This window comes from Dromaius novaehollandiae, chromosome W (assembly GCF_036370855.1).
Source record: "Dromaius novaehollandiae isolate bDroNov1 chromosome W, bDroNov1.hap1, whole genome shotgun sequence".
In the NCBI taxonomy this organism is placed as follows: Eukaryota; Metazoa; Chordata; class Aves; order Casuariiformes; family Dromaiidae; genus Dromaius; species Dromaius novaehollandiae.
In genome coordinates this window covers 41,744,153-41,761,526 of record NC_088130.1, presented here as the reverse complement: position 1 = coordinate 41,761,526, position 17,374 = coordinate 41,744,153, and the positions used below count along the sequence as shown (strand labels likewise).

The following is a 17,374-nucleotide window of genomic DNA, read 5'->3' as shown; positions in this document are numbered from 1 at the left end:
ACAAAATAAAGCTTAGGAAAAGGATCCTTTGTTGTTTTGAAAACTTGGGTCATACACTGTTGGGGCCTCACTTAAATTCTTTGTAAGTATATATTGATAATGCCACATCTGCAGCCCTTTCAAGAAGACAGAAGGAACTAATTAATGTCTGCAGGAGTTACCAAGGCACAGATGTGAGTTTGGAAAAAACATTCATGATCATAACGTGACACATACTTTTTGTTTTTACCACACTGAGCAAAAGGAATCAGACCTATATTGCTTATTATTTACTTGTGCATGAAAGAGAAATCATTTAGGTTTTCCAGGGATTTATTTACATTTTGTTCTTTTCATTCTTTTCCTCCTCTTTTTACCCTGCTCTTCTCTGTCTGTCATTCAGCCACCTACAAGCCAACAGAGCATTTTTTCCCCCAAAATAACAGCAGAATGATCATGTTTGCATTTTGTTTTTAAAATGTAATTGAGAGGAACAGCGTAGGATTCTCTTATTGTAAACAATGGAAACACAAACGCTGAGGCAGACAGTGATTGTGAAGACAAGAGCTTTGCTGACTTGATGAGAATGGAAAGGGCTTGTGAGGACAAAACTCCCACTGACTCCTGTCAGAGGAGGAAAAAACAGGAAGGGAAAAAGAGGTAGAGGAGAGTCTTTATATGATTTTCATTATCCTAGAATCTTGCAGTCTACTTTTCTTTGTTTAACAGGACTGTTTTGTTTTTTATCTAAACACTTCAAGTTACAAGATTAAGTTTTTCTGCTTCTGTGGCAAGCACACCGAAATGAAACTCGTCCAAGGAGAAAGATTTTGCCTCTGCTGATGAAGAGAGGCTAGGCTTCTCCAGGTTTCCCAGTTGGGTGCTTGTTCACATTGGCTTCTCTGAAGATCTCTGCTGAAATGAATAGGCAAATCTTAACGCTGTTACTAACTAAATGGCTGTCAGACAGTGTCAGTGTATTATGAAGTTACCACAAGATCTGGGGAGCAAACCAAGAATTGAATTTTGAGAGTGTCGGTCATGATTTGGTGCCTGATTCCTGCCTTGCTTCAGCTGTGAAAAAATCTACTGCAAGCCATTTTCTTGTTTGTGCTGACTGAGCTGTGCTGGGTTTTCAACAGAAGGTTTTGCAGATGTAGTTATTGATACCACATATTGATTAGGGAAGGAAGACAGCTGTATACAGAGAATTATCTAAGCAAAGATGATTTTCCTTAGGTACCAGTAGTTTTAGTGTATGTTTGCATATGAATTGGCCAATTCCATTTTGTTTTCAGCACATTGGAGCAAACAATGACATAAAAATGCATTCATAGGAGCACCACTTGGCTCATGTTTAAAAGTATAAAGTAATGAATATGATGCCTGGCAAAGTTATAGCATATTAATTGTAACAAATTAGACTTACACCGCACTTACCATGTGATAATAAGATATGCTGTATTTCAACTATTTTTCAAATGATCCCTAAGAATCTGAAACCTCTATCTTGAAACAGAATAGAGATTTGTAGGGTTATTTCTGACATAAACACATATATCAATGCAAACTGTGAACTGTAAAAGAAAGGTTTCCACAGAATGTCAGCCTAGAACATGGGAACCGTAAGTGAACATGCTGACATACCATTAGTTACTGAGGAAAGAAATCATGTTTGCATAAACTTAAGTCATTTACAGAATAAAGCTATGTATTCAATAGTAATGTACTTAATTGTGGCTATGGTCTGTCCAAATACTGCAGAAACATAAGGGTTTGATATTCCATGACCCTTCAGGGAACGTGAGTCACCCTCACAATGCTAGCCAAGCATACAGGCAGTCAAACTAATTAGAAGTACACTGCACTCGCTTCTGCTGGAGCCTGACAGATCCTTCTTCAGTGAGTTCTTTTTGCGATGCTCTTAAGTATATTAGGTCCCAGAACTTAGGGCCAGAGATGTCGCATTTCTCATCTGCACTGAAAACTTTAATCTGACAGTACCTAGTGGCTAGATTCTTCTTTCAAGCTTTCTAGGTACTACCAGGTTACATAGTGCCTGGATAACAAAAGGTTTGTATGGTATGAGATGAGAATTATTCAGTCATGTTATTAATATAGCTCGTAATTTTGAACTAATTACATTCCATCAGGAATGACAGGCTAAAACTGATGCTTTAGAAGCAGGACTGGCATTCTCCCCAAATGATGATTCTTTCTTTGCACTTGAAACTGAGTGAAGACAAAGCAATCATCCTTTGCTTGCTTTTGAGATAAGCCAGTGATAGTTCAGGGTTAAATTTTCCTGATGAACAATTATAAGATCTTTTGTCTCTTTTCCAAATGTGTAAATATCTTGGTGCAGGTGAATTTATGAAAATTGCCCTCAGCACAAGCATTTGTGGTAGTTGAAGTGTGCTTTTATGCTGGCAAATGAAATATTATTGTAGAGGACTATATCACTGGAGTAGTTCCAGTTAACTGTGACAAAGTTTGATTTTCTGTGTAAAAGATTGAGTCATTCCACTGATTTCATTGAAATGACTATGGATTTACACTTTGGCATGAGAGCAGATATATAGATAGATAGATATAAATATATATAGATAGATATAAAAAATATTTAAAATATACCAACTTCCTTGAAAACAATCATTCAGTAATCTCTGCCCTCCTGGATATCTCATATTCTGGGCTTTAAGCAGGATTTTATCTTTAGCCCTTCACTCTAGAGTAATCAGTTACAGCCAGTAGCAATGCTAGTCTTTCTCAGTGTCTGTGCCCTTCTGCTATTTTCAGATTGCTTCTGCAGCTGGGGGCAAAGGAAAATGGGTCTGCACACCATATCTCCACTTTGTATTTGTATTCATAGAGACAACCAAAGACTGACTCTAGCTTTACTTGCAGTTTTCCCTCCCTTTCATATCTGATCTTTAAAACCTCCATTAGATTTTTCTTCCTCCTTTACAGATTAAAAACTCTTCCTTCACCTCCATCTGAGCATTTTCTCTTCCAGGTGCCACTCTTTAAAACTTTCTCATCTCACTGCCATTACATGAAAGTCCCACTGACCTCTGTCTTTGCCTGGCATTCCTTCCTACTTGATGTCTTTCTGGTTACTTCACCTTCCATTTCAGAACTGTCACCACTCTTGTTCTTTCCACAGGGTTCTCTTTTCTATCCTTTTACTTCTTCCTATTTCCTTCCAACAGATTTGTCTTCAGTTTCGCATGTTGGTGGCTTATGGACTGAAAGATCCTTACTATGTAGTTATTCATAGGATGAAGAGACATGGCTAGGAAGAGATTTCAGTTCATTGAATCTTGTTGCTTATAATGATAATATCAACTGCATCTGTGAGCATCTGTGGGTATATGTTGGGCTGTATGTGCCAAAACTAGGAATCTTCCAAAGCAACTGAATTGGAAAGCAGTCAGCTTGCTTTCTTCCCTGCCTGGAAAAAAGCTTCCAACTTGGAAAGCATTCTGGGTCGCTTGATTAGAGCTGTCCCTCAGTCTAAGATGAGCACAGTGCCTAAAAGCTTTGGATGTGATGCTCCAGCAGATGGCCCCTTCCTTTGAGTCATTCGTGTTTGCCAGAACTTCTGGAAGAACTTTCCATTCTTGGGTCTCCTCTGAGCATAATGTTATGTAACAGAAAATAAGAATAAAAAAAGGAGAAATTAATAACATGAATCCAAATGTATTCAGAAAAGACAGTCATGAGTGAGTAGTGTTACATTCATCCTGACAAATTGTACTACTCCTCCTCCTCTTCACATGGCAGTCACAGGACTCTGAAGCCAGTCTGCCAATTGGCTTTTTTGCCTTGTAAGTGGATGGCTGAGGAATAGTTAGAAAGTTGGCTCTATTTTTGAGAGCTGAACTGAGGTGAGATTATTTTTACATGAAGCATGTAGTGTTATGTTGAAGTTGGATAATGTAATTCAGTGAAAGGGTTCCCTGTAGAATTTCTTTGCGAGTTCTCCATATAAATTCTTTTTCCTCTCTCTCCTCCTTCCCTGCCTCTCTCACTGTGTTTTCTATAGTCTTTATCACTGATGTACCCAGATGTTTTCAAAGATAAATTAGGTTCTCAGGTTTCAGCTCCCTCTGTTTGTCTGTTATTCAAGGTTTCCTCACATTGCTTAAAAGAAGAATATTTCCTCTCACTTAGGAAGGTTTGAAGAAAGAAGGGAGGAAAAGTGTTAGTGGTTTCACTGAGTGCATGTTGAAACTTGGAAATTATATAATCCTCATCTGCTCTGTACAATATTTTCTGTAAAAAAACCCACCTGCAATAAATCTACATATTTCTAATTGTACCTCACCAGCACAGCTAAGTGTTCTTTTCCTTGCTTCCTCCTACCTTTTTTTTCCACTCTGTTTTCTTCTGGCCCGTGATTCCAAATCCATCACCCCCTCTTTCTTTTGACTCACTTGAATAGATTTCTTCTGAGCACTGTATGAGGCACTTCTCATACTGCTGCATGTCTTCTCCTGCTCCTTCTTGGCAAGGGAACATGCATCCAAATTCTAAAGAGAACATTGATATCTAGAGCTCTGCATGGTGTAGTAGATCAGCCTGCTGGTTGTGAGTCTACTTAAAATGTAATCATACTGACTTCAGTGCTCCGTATCTTGTAAGGAGCTTTTGTAATGCATATGTATGACAAACTTTCTTCTGTTTTCTCAGTCTTCTACTGCTGGAAACTTAGGTCACGGGTGGTGAACCTTGTGCACAGTGCTTTTGATCAGTTAAAAACTTCATGCATCCTATTTTTATCCTATGTGACTCCAGGGCAGCTCACCTGTTTAACTCATCAACTGTCATTCTCTCTATAGCTGCACACTTCATAAGTAGTTCTGTAGTGTAAATATTAACTAAATAATATTAAGTAAATATTAAATGAGGAATAAATATCTTTTCCCACAAAACTACTGTTGATATTGGAATTAATTTAAAAAAGTTTAAATTTTGCTTGGAAATCTTAGTTAATTTCTCTGCTTGAGACAAATGAAAATCTGGATTAAAAACATAGAACTTCAGGTTAATGTGGGCTCTAAAATATGTTAGACGTGTTTCCACTCATGAAGGGTTAAATCACTGTAAAATTTGAAATCTGCCTGTTGGAAAATTCAGAACTTGAGTGAGCAGTTCTTTTCTAACTGACTGTGCTCCTTCTGTGATAGGTAAATTTCAATGAAGGGTCTTTTCAAATTCTGGGAGAGTCTAAATTCTGACACATAGCTAAATGCAAGTCAGTATAGCAGGTCTGCTCAGGTTTACCAGCCTTTACTTCTGCACAGCAGAATTTAGGGAGCCTGTTTTATTCTGCCAGGCCTGCTAGGTGCAGCACTCTGCCTTGTGCTGAGGATGATAACAGTTGTTGCTACTGCTTCCAGCTGCTGGTGAGATGGAGCGTTTCAGATCAAAAATGCTGAAGAATAGTAAAATATATTAACAGGTGGTATAATAGATAAAATGTCACAGGAATCATCCAAGATTATTTTTAATGTATATTTTAGTATATAGACACATATAATGTATATATATAATTATATTTGGAAATGGTAGTTAGGGAATTCTAGCGGTATGTTTGTATAATTTTGATGTTCAACTTTCTACATAGATATAAGTACATGAAATGATCTGTCTGGATTTTCTTTTTATATATATATACACATATATATATTTTACATGTCGCTCATCACATTGACATCTCAACACCCCTCAGATCATTAACTTCAACCCAGAAATAGATTAGCTCTCCAGTTTTCTTCTGAAATCTACCTTTTTTCATTCTTTTTCTCCCTACAGATTGTAAGGAACAGCTAGCACAGTGTTATAAAAAAGAAAACTTCTAGGCACAAAAAAAGAGATGTTGGGCAGAATAGCTGCAGAAGTTGCCTGTATATAGGGGCCTGGTCTGGCCTATGGGAAGTCTGTGCTGTGAGGTGACATCTTCAAGCTGAGGTCAAGCTGGGTTGGAAATATTACTGGCAGATTCTACTGAAAGAATCACGCAAACCAATATGTCCACTAGTTATAATCCCTGATCAGTCTGTGTCATTTATGATAGTTTGAGCTGGCTGTGCTGAAAAAGGATCTGGGATTTCTGGTTGTCTGAGGTTAGAAAAGTGGAATTTTCCACGATGAAGTTTCCAAAGCCAGTGGAATTGACATAAAAGCTAGTCCTAACCCTAAGAACTAAGTGTTCATACAGTTTGCCACCAAAAAAAAAAAAAAAAAAAAAAAAAATTTAACCAGCAATTACAGGACTACTATCTTGTGAAGATTACTCTGATACTTGCAAATGTATTTTGCTCTGAGCATATATTATACCTGAGAATTACATTGTAAACATGCAAAAACTGAGAGAGTGCCTGATTTTTGCTGAATCTGATACTCAGAAATGAGGCTTTCCCATCCTGATTCATAAATGAAATAACTATAAAAAAATCTAGCCTCTTTTTATTATAATTTTAGCTGTAAGCCTTCTGTAGAAAAAATAGCCTTTAGTGAAAATCAACTGATTATGGTTTTAAAAACATATTTGGAGGTGAAATCCTGATCCTGTTGTTGTGATCTGCCCATTTACGGTGACAGATCAGAATTTTACCCGACATGCTAAATGAGGATGTTAGATTTGTTAGTTCTTGGATACCTTTTCTGTTTAGGGGTGATATTTTTGTAGCATGACTACCAAAGATGCTTTGCATACCCAGCCTCTCTTATACAGTGTCCACCGTTCATCTGTGGAACAGAAAATGCCAGTGTTAATTACAGTGGTTGCTAAAAGCTTAAATCTATGCAGAACCTTTGAAAGTTTCTCCTTCTGTTAAATATAGTTTTGTATCCCAAAAGGTTTTCTTTTAAAAGGCACTGGTATGAACAGAATTCTCATGTATTATATTCGTCATGCTTTCATATTAACGCTGTTTCCATGAGGTAAAAAAAAACAAAAAACAAACAAACAAAAAACCCCACTCTCTCTGTCTCCTTTGGCAAACAGGCTAAAATAGTTCTAATGGAGGCATTTTGGACAAAGGCTATCTAGAACAGAAAACTTATTTTATAAAACCAACATATGCAGTATCCAAAATTATTTTTTGTTCTGTTTCTGAGGTATACGTTTGGTATCCAATTCAAAGCCTGATATTGCATCATCTAGTTCTCTAATATCCTACTAATATGATCAAACATTGCAAAATACTAATACACAGGTATTAGTTGGTTTAAAAAAGTGAATTTGCTCTGACCAAAGAGAGAACTTTTGGAGAATAAGAACAGGATGCCTGTAACAAGAGGGAAGTGTCCAAGGTTTTGCTGGTGAGTGATAGCAAGGTATTTCCAAGCACAAATGAAGTCTAACCTGTCGTGTGATACTGACAGTAAGCTTCCTCAGAAGGTGCTAACCACAGTCATGACACCACATTCTCTAAAGAACATGTATCCTCCCCGTATTCTAAATACTTCAGCCCTCCATGAACTAAGTATCACCTCCCCTTGTAACTCCAGGTGCCTTTTGATACTCCTGCATCCCTTCAAGTGAAAGGAGTGATGTGAGGACATGCTGAGTAGTACTGAGGGTGATCATCCCCAGAGCCGTTTATCTGTCTCCCTTCCAAGGCAAGGGGGTGAATTCCTAAAATCTGGCCATTTAGGAGCCCATTGCAACAGAAAGGGCTGTAACTAGTTCTTTGGAAAAATGGCATATACAGCTCCTACACAAAGGTGCCAAACATTTCCCAGTTTCAGTAACTTTGTGCTTCTGTTCCCGTGGAAACAAGTGGTGGATTGACACAAACATGGTAACAGACTTGCTTGCAAGTAACGGTGTATTATAAAGGAAGATCCACAGATACTCTGAATGGGTGAAGATTTTGATTTTAGTTCTTATCCAAATGCCAGCTTTATGCTAAATACAAACAGTTTTGCAGTCTACTTCAAGATTTACCTGGAAGTTCCCACCTTAAAGTTCGTACATCATCCTATTCTTTGATATTCTCTAATATCAGGTATCAACAGAGATTGTTTCTGTGTGTTCTTGTTCTTAAATTGCAGTCCTGTGTAAGATACCAGCCTGCCTTGGAATGAATCAAAATGCTGAAATGCTTCAGCACAGTGCTGTAGAGCGCTAGTCTGATTTATCGAGCATGTTAGGTTGAGTACTCCACTATGTGGAACAAAAGGCAGACCTTTCCAAAAAGGTGAGTTTCAGATGAAAAATATCAGTGATGCAGACAGATAATTGAGAAACTCAATAAAACAGTAAAAAATCAGTGGCCATCTTTGCTAGGTAATGGTCTCAACACAGCAGCTCAGCTGTTTTTGAGTTTTTATGGTGATCACAGGAAAAGAGAGGGTACAGTATTTTATGGCTATTTGTGAGATGCTGTTCTTACTTCAGAACAGAAAGGTTGAGTGATTTGCATGGCCCCACACAGTAAATAAAGGTCAGAAAAGGGGATAACTTGTACCCTTTCAGGCTCCCAGTTTTGTGGCCTGTTCACTGTAAGAGATCTCCAATGTCTCTATGTATTTTCATACCTAATAGAACAAAAAAGAAAAGGGAAAAAATCACAGAAATATATCTTTTAAATTACATGGTCAACATTTTTTAAAACAAAGGGGAATAAAATTATTTTCCTTTGTAGGATTTTGACCTGAACAATGAGCTGAAAATGAATGTGTTAAATTTGCTGGAAGAAGTTTTGAGAGACCCAGACCTTCTACCACAAGAAAGGAAAGCTACTGCAAATATACTGAGGTAAATAGGTTTCTAGTTATTCACTGTAATTGTAAACTATATCATGTAAAATAGATATGGTAATATACAGTATAGAAATCACAGAGTTTGTTTTTATCTGGAGTATTTAATTTTGCAAGATTATTATGTGCTTTATTAACTGTAAAATGGGCCAGATGTGGAATTCTTCATCCAGTAGCAAAATACGGGCAGTTCTTAGGTTAATTTGTAGTGTTTGTGGTTAAGGATACAGCAACATTGCACAACAGGAAGTAACAAATTATTAACCAAAGAATAATTTGGGTATCAGCAGAACGGATTGAGGAAAACTTAGCAATGCATATTATTTGCAGTGTGCCAAAATTCATTTGGAATTTGGTGATTCTAGACAACCATCAAATGTCAGAATGTGTGTTTTAAATTTCGTTCGTAAATGTATACCTATTTAAAATTTCAATTCAGAATATTTGCCAGCCATTGGTTCAATCTTTGTACAGTAGGGGAAAATGCTATGCAATAAAACAAGATGACTCATTAGACTACCTTGGAGACCTCCTGTCTCAGGAGTGAGCAATCTACCCTGCTAAGCCTAGTATGTCATGACACAATAATAAGACCATACTTGCAGTTTCCTTTGTGTTGACATCCATGTCTAAAATTCTTTGGGTATGTTACAGAGAGGAATTATTGCTTAATTAGTGGGATAAAATGAAAGGCCTTAAAGTTTCTGCATAACAAGGAGTATTGGTTACTTAGGGTTAAAACACCTTATTCAGGTATTCTGGTAAGTAAGTATTCTTACTTAGGGCTGGTATTACATAGCTGACTGCCTAATCATATTGGGAGAGAGACAAATCCTTGTATGCATATATCAGAATAATTCAGACTAGTGAGTGTATTTTATAGGCAAGTATTTGATTTTCATGTATATTGTTTTACATTAATAAGGAGCAATAAAGAATTAAGACTAGCCAATGGGTAAAAACAAGATACAATTTAAAAGCACAGATTAATCTGTGACATACTGTTTTAGTATTTTTGTAAATATTCTGCTGGAAAGCCAACAAATGTGCAATAAATACAGTGTGTCTGAATTGACTAAAAACACTTGACAGGTTTCCCCGTCAGATATTTATGTGAAAAAGAATGTCAGAAAAATGAGGGGGAAGTTATTCACCTAGGGGGGAAAAAAGTCCAATAAAGGATAAGAAACAAGTTCACATAAGTAAGTTCTTAAAATAAGTCCTTCATGTCAATGGGACTCCACTTCATTTTTTTGTTAATATAAATAAGTCTCTTTTTAACTATATTATATTCATGTGCTATTCCTGAAAGTAAAAAAACAAAAACAAAAGTATGTTTCTTGTATATCCTTGGATATACAAGAGCATGAAGTATGAACGTTACATATATTGTTGTGTAACAGCTTTTAATAATATGTCTGATAGCAAAGGTCATGTCAAATTGCTCCTAGTTAGGAAAAGTACCTTAAGACCTTTAGCTTGTCAAAATAATAAGGAGTCTGAAAGAAACATGTCTATGTGGCATACGATGACACGGACCTCAAGAAGGGTAGTGCAAGAAAGCCTTTATTGAAAACACAATGGCTGGTTATATAGCCATCAAGCTCAGCCACTCCTCCAAGTATCTCCTTGGCATTGTGGCATCTTGTGATAGGTAGGAAGATGTCTTCTGATGCCCAGCAGGCGGGCAGGACAGTCCAGCAGGACAGGCCCACCACAGCTGCTGACACGTAGGCAGGAAGGCACACCGTGACTGCTGACACGTAGGCAGGAAGGCACATGATCACTGGCAACTCACGTGCACACATTCTGGCCACAAATCATAGTTACCAGATCATCACTTTCTGCCCTAGAGATTCTCTGCTGTCTTATACAGCATCATTCAATCTTGGTCCCCAACATGTCTATTCCTGGCAGAGAAGTGGGATAGATTTGTATGTCTTTAAACATAAAAGTTTATCAATTTCCTGTAGAAACCATTAGCTATTACATCCAAAAATGGGACCTCAATAATTATGTGTAATTATGTGAGTTCTTCCCTTACGTGTACATCTTTTTGCTGCTACTCCATGAAATGGTGGCTTTGTTTTTCCACTCTTTCCTTCTAGCACTTACTGCTTTAGTATCTGAGCATATTGTATGTGCTAGTTAATATAGTTAATCAGATATTTCCATCAGACTTTTTCCCTGAAGACTGAGTTTTTTGACCATATTGTGATTTTTCACACAGTTTTTCTTTTGGCACAAAGAAAAAAGTGAAATTTCTTGAAAAGTAGTGAAAATTCTGAAAACGTTCTATGCTCTGTTTTTAAATACTGAGAAAGGAGGAGAAACAAAAGAAAAAGGAAGGAGTACTGAAACAAAAAACTAACATTCTGTGAAAATAAAATTTTACTAAAAATGAAAAAATGTACACATAGAAGTTGAATTAAAAATAATAATTAAAAATTAGCTCCTTTGAAATACTTTGTAGAAACAGATTGCATCTTTTTAAATCCTTCTTTCATAGCCATTGTATCCTCACAGTATTTCTGGGAAATATTGTAGCCCTTTACAGACAGGCAAGTAAAGCACAAATAAAGTGCCTTATCTGAGTTCTCAATGGGAGTTTCTGTTGATGTCAAGTGGAGAATGAAGATTTCTAGGGATGTGGTCTACAGCAAAGCTACCTTTTCTCAGCGGTTGCAGCTGTATACCCTGATCCTGTGAGATCTTTCAAACAACATACTTTCATTACAGATTTGGTTGTATAAAGTCGTAAGTATTTGGTTATATCCCACAAAGTAGCATGGAAAAAGAGCCATTGGTGGCTCAGTATGCAGATCTAGTCCTTTTGACTGAATGCTGCATAAACGTTCCTTTCCTTCAAAATGAAGTACAAAATCAAAGCCTTGGCTAATTGTGGTTATTAAAAAAACTGCATTACTTTTCATGACTCTGGCAATGCTGCTAACCTGTACGCATCCTGGCCATTATGTATGTTGAATATTTCCGTAATACCTATTTAAAGTCCAGTAAACGTCGATGACACAGTATTGTTGTTCCAAGGGTTTGAGTAGTTGCTATGTTTCATTTTCTGACAATATTCCAGTAGCAGCTGAAACTACTGCTGTCTATATTCTGTATATGTTTTTTAAATTTATTTAGACAGCTTATAATTATTATTAATTTAGACTGTTCATAAACTTTCAGATAGAAGTTGTTGCATAAATATTACTTTCATAATTTAAATTGTTGTTAGTCAATAGAACAATCAGAATGTGTAAGTTAAAGATGTTATCACATAAAACTGCCTCAAGGTTTTATACTGAGCAAACCGTGTAATCTGAAGCTCTTGAGGTCTCTCTCCAGCTACACGAGATAGTTGTTTGCTAGACATGTCAAATTTGTTACCCATCAGCTGGTTAGGAGATACTAATTCTCCAGGAGTCTGAACTGTGAGAAAAAGACTATTGGATCAATTCTGATTGCGGCCAAAAATCGTTCAACCAGGGTGAAATACAAAGATAGGTCATGTATCTCACCCCTTCACTGAAGGGATGAACTCTGTTAAATCATCTCAGGAAAATGGGTTGTCTACCAACTAAGAGCAGTTTCCAAGCTTTCAAAAGGCACTGTAGTTATTCACAAAGATATATTCTCAACAAGGCTATATAGTTAACTCAGAAGAGAAAATAATAGAGCTTCAGAGATGATCTGTAATCGAATGAACTTCTATGTGCCTGACTATGCTAATGAAACAGGGGTGCGTGTTCCTTTACTCTTCCACAAGCCTTCATTTTTATTACATGTTATTAAAATAATAGTATTTATAAGCTTTAAAAAAGACGGATCTCTTCACTAGTCCTAAGCAGTGACCTGTTGTCCCATGTAAGGTTGTAAACACACACTCCTGACCAACTCTGGGGGTGTGATCTCGGGCACAATCTCAGCTGCTGGAGCAGCAAGACAGGACTCTCTTTGGCCCTCTCACTTCTCAGCTTGTTAGTGGATTGAGAGGTGGAACCAACTCTAAACTGTTCTTTGAAAACTTAGCTTTTCGATAACACAAAACCTAACACTGAGAATAGTTTGTATCAGGAGGGCTTGGCTTTTCTGGTAGGCTGAAAACAGTACTTGCTCAATTTTGGAATTCATTTAATGAACAATGAGAAACCAACAGAAACAGAAGAAACAGCATCCACATGCCTAGATTCTATCTAATCAATCTTATGAACCAAAGAGGCACCCAAGTTTTCTACGTACACTTCTACAAAGTTTTCTTTGTCTTTGTGGTGACCATTGAAAAAAAAGATAGTGCTTCTGGTGCAAAAAGGGGACATGGTAAGACAGAAATGGTTCTTTTGCCTGACATTCTTTACCAATGCTTCTCCTAGTCTCATGTCTAGTTCTGGAACTAGGTCAAGGGAAACACGTAACATGTTCTTTTCTAAACTGGGAAAGTTTTCTCTATTACTTGCCTATATAGGCAAGATTGCTGTTCCCTGCAACAAAGACAAGCAAGGTGGTGTTCCTCCTTACCAAGAACTGATAAGTTTTACACAGACACTCTCAAACTGCACCAAGACATTGTAAGAAGCCAAGGTGTTCTACCCTAGTTCATCCCTCAAATAATCACTGGGTTTTTTTCTGCATCATATTATAGATTTTCTCTCATTCACCAGCATGGCAGATGATATTCAATATTCTGGATGTAAAAGGGAGGTATATAGTGGAATAAAATAATTTCTTAAGTTCCTTGAACTGTCCATAAGTTATAATGGCAGGGCGAGGAGAAAGAGTTCCTCTTAGCGTCGACCTAGAAAAAATTCCGTAGCAGGACCCACTCTGTCCAACTGAAGCACCTAACTCAATAACAAACTGTAGACAACTAGAGAAGTACTCCTCCCAAAGTAATTGCCTGTCTAGTCAGAAGGAGATTCTGTCCACCAAACTTCTCTAAAATTAGGCAGACCAACTATTCCTCTGGAGATCATCAAAGACATCTTCCTTTTTATGACAATTAAGGAGTATAAGTATTGACTTGAGGAGGATCTGAATCCCACCCTAGAAGTCCTAAAGGTAGAGTATCTAGTCTGTCTTGTTGTTGAAAGGCATAAAGCTGCTTCCAGATATTTTCTTCCTCTTTTGGCTCAAATTTTGGTGTCTGATTTGGAGAAATCCATCACCACCACATATCCACCTGCCTGGAAAGCTGTTATCCATTTGTATTTCTTCTAGATAGAGGGCTCTCACCTGACATTACTTAAGAGGAGGAGCATAAATTAACCACCTATAACTGAAGAGTTTTTGGCTGTTATTACAAATCAATTTCCTTAAAGATTTTTGACAACATATTTTTTCATGTGATACCACAGGTTTGTCAGTACTGAAACTTCTGATGAAACTTCCTTTCAGAGGGTTTCTCTGGGCCAGGATGAAAACAGGAAAAGGGGTGAGCCAGTTAAAGTAACCCTCATGAAAATAATTATTGATCAGTTCTTAGGTCAGCGCCATAAAATTGGTTTTTTAGTTGTTCTGAAGAGGTGCTTGCTGTCTGCCTTTACATCAAAAAGGCCTTGACGTATCCAAATATGTAGTGGATCAGAATTCTTTTTCACCAGTCAGCCCTTACTGTAGGTTTTAGTTTCCCTGCATTCCAGTTTTCATAGGCTACTCTAGATTCTGAAAAAGAGAGGAACTCAGAGTGAGGTTAGGTATTAAGTATTTCTTCTTGCACGCTCCGTGTTCACAGACTCATGAAAGTTAGTGCTTTCTGGAGAGTTTTGAAATTTGAGTGTCTGTACAAGCATATTCCATGGACTATCTCCTTGAAGGTTGTTGAATACTAATGTCTTTCTTTAGAAACTGCTACAGCCTTTGTCTGTATGCATGTATACGTGCATATGAATTTCTTGGGAAATCAGTCCCTTTCGATCATCTTTGTTAGCAGAGATTAGAGGAGGAGGAAAGGCAGATTTGTATTCCAAAAATATTATGGTCAGCTCTGGGAAAGACACAGTATAGAAACTGAATGGCAAAGAAAGTGTTTATGAGAGATGCTGAACTGCTTCATGGCTCCTTGAGTCATCAGACAGAACAGCTGGTATTTCTCGCATGATGAGATTTTAGTTCAGTGGACTGACAGGGTATCAAGGCAGAAAAGCTTCTTTTTCGTTTTATTCAATATTATTCCTGAAAGCCAGACAAGCCTACTGAAGTATGTTTTGTTTGAGATTTGATCAACCTTATTTAGTAAACTCTGAAATCTAGATAAAATTTTTGACACTGACGCAGAAACAGGCTCCAAACACTGAACTAGGATGATTTGTAGTTCAGACTGAACTGCAGTGAATAACTTTGGCTCATGAATAGTCCCACCTGGAAAAAAATGGTTCAAGAAACGTTTTCTGCTCCTTCTTCCTTAGAATAGATGTAAATGAAATCCAGGGATATGCAGAGGTATTTGATGGATGACCAATTTTCTACCCTGTATGATCTCACTAGACAATACATTTCAGGCTATACAACTGACACTAGCTTTTAAAATATTTTATATACAATAAGAGAATGAGGAGACAACTAGTTTGGGTCAGATTTTATTTTTTTCTGCTAGAAAATAATTTTAATTTTTGGACTGTTGATGCATGAAGAATAGTTTAAATGAGAGAGACAGCTCTGAAGTTAGCTGATAACTCTAAGAATTAGAAAGTTATTTCAAATATAGTCACTTTCTTCCTGTATAAGGATAACCACAGAGGTGGCACTCCATTCCATCCTCACTGTGAGGTGAAATGTTTAACAATCATGTAGAATCTTTCCTTACCCTTTCCTTTCTCTCATACCTCTTTTCACTCGGACCTGAGCTTCTTACCCAGCTTGCAGGAGGCCGTTCAGGGAGTCTAGTGGGAACTGCTGAAGCAGAACTGAGAAGCTGGCTACATCTTCCTAGACTCCTGTTGAAACAAAGTACTCTAAGGCCAGCAACAGTGCAGACTGAAGTGGAAGCTACTCCTGATGCTGCCAGGAAGTCATTTTATCCAGTTCAGAGAAGTGTACTGCTCCCTGAAGATTTAGACTTAGAGCATATATGGATAAAAGAAGCAGCTTTTTCATGAGTGTTATGTTAGAGGAAAAGCACAAGATATCTGTTCAGAATGAGGGATTCTAAATGAATTGAGGAAAGACTATTTATGTTATATACGACAGATGCCATTTTAGAGAGTATCAGGAAGCAAAAGATGGGGAAAAGTCAAGTACTTAGAGCCTTTTAAGAATCTTGTCTTTCCTATTTTGTTTTGTATTAAGCAAGTGCAATCTTTTCTGTATCTAAGATAAATACTCCAGCCTATGTAGAGTTTTATGTATTTATACAAGGAACTCTAACAATGAGTTTATGAGATTACTGGAAGTACTTGGGGGAGAAGGGCAAACCCTCTCTTTTCTTTATTGCCAGGAAAGCACATGCTCTTATCATTATGATGAGCATTATCTTTCTGCAGGCAATCAGTCATGAGATTCAGCGCAAAATAAGCTGCTAAGGAAAAACAGATTGCCAGTGTATTTACAGTTATTGAGGATGCACACTGTTCTCTGGAGAAGACACTTGAGGGTTCTCCTGAAGAAGAAAACATTGAAGACTTTGCATGGCATGCCTATGAGACATAAGGCATGTCCAACTCCTGTGAAGAAAAGGACTTTGTGTGGACTTGACAGGCTGAAAATGAAGGCAAGGGGGATTCTTAGATTCTTTCTGTATCTGCATTTGGTTTTAACCTAGACCATCTCCAGTTTTGCAAACCAAAAGGAGAAAACAACAGCCCACAACGGAAGAACCTAGTCTACTAAGCATTAACGCTTCCTTCCCACCCACATAGTACAAACTCCATCTCTTACACTCATAGCTAAAGTCTCCAGGCAATATAATCCTTTTCTTTTAACCCTTTCCCCAACTGGTACATGGAAAGTCTGTTTCTACAGAGTGCAAAAATAAAGAATTGAAGCGACCACAAGAAAATACTTAGTCCAATTGCTCTGCTTTCTGGCAGGATCAGTGGAACTGAGTCCTCTTTGAAAATGATCATCTAAACTTTTCCTTGAAAATTCCACTGATGGGTGTTCCACAACTTCTGCAGAAAGCCTATTTCAGTGCATACCCATTCTTTTGCAGTTTGATAGTTGAACTTAATGTTTAAACTAAATTTCCCTTGATGCAAATCAGTCCAGTGACTCCTTGCTCCATCACTGGTGTTCTCTTTATACCCAGTCTTTTATGTATTGTTATCTCTTCCTAAATCTTCTCTTAATTATATAAATCCAATCTATTCAGGCTTTTCTTCTAGTCTATATTTTCCAAATCCTTTATCCTACTTGGAATCATACCAGATTATATTTCTCATATGGTGCTGTTCAGACCAGACATAGTACTCCAGCTGAAATCTTAGGAATGTCAATGGAGCAGAATTATAGATTATCTGTGCTTTACATAGAATATACTTCTACTGCAACCTGAGACGTCACAAGCGTTTTTTTCCCTACAGCATCATATTATAATGTGAATTCCCAGAATTCCTTTAGGACAGGATCCTCCCAGGACTGAGGACTCATTGAACTAAATGCTCAACATTGAGAGCTTTCATTT

The 17,374-nt window shown here is 37.4% G+C and overlaps 1 protein-coding gene across 2 annotated transcripts in view; it reads left to right on the top strand.

Moving 5' to 3' along the window:
* Positions 1–17,374, top strand: part of LOC135324155 (ras-specific guanine nucleotide-releasing factor 2) — a 129,776-nt gene that overhangs the window by 98,916 nt on the left and 13,486 nt on the right. For both annotated transcript variants that reach the window (XM_064499754.1, XM_064499753.1), the window contains exon 19: positions 8,640–8,752. In XM_064499754.1, the coding sequence (XP_064355824.1) occupies positions 8,640–8,752 (113 nt within the window). The remainder of the gene's footprint in view (positions 1–8,639; positions 8,753–17,374) is intronic.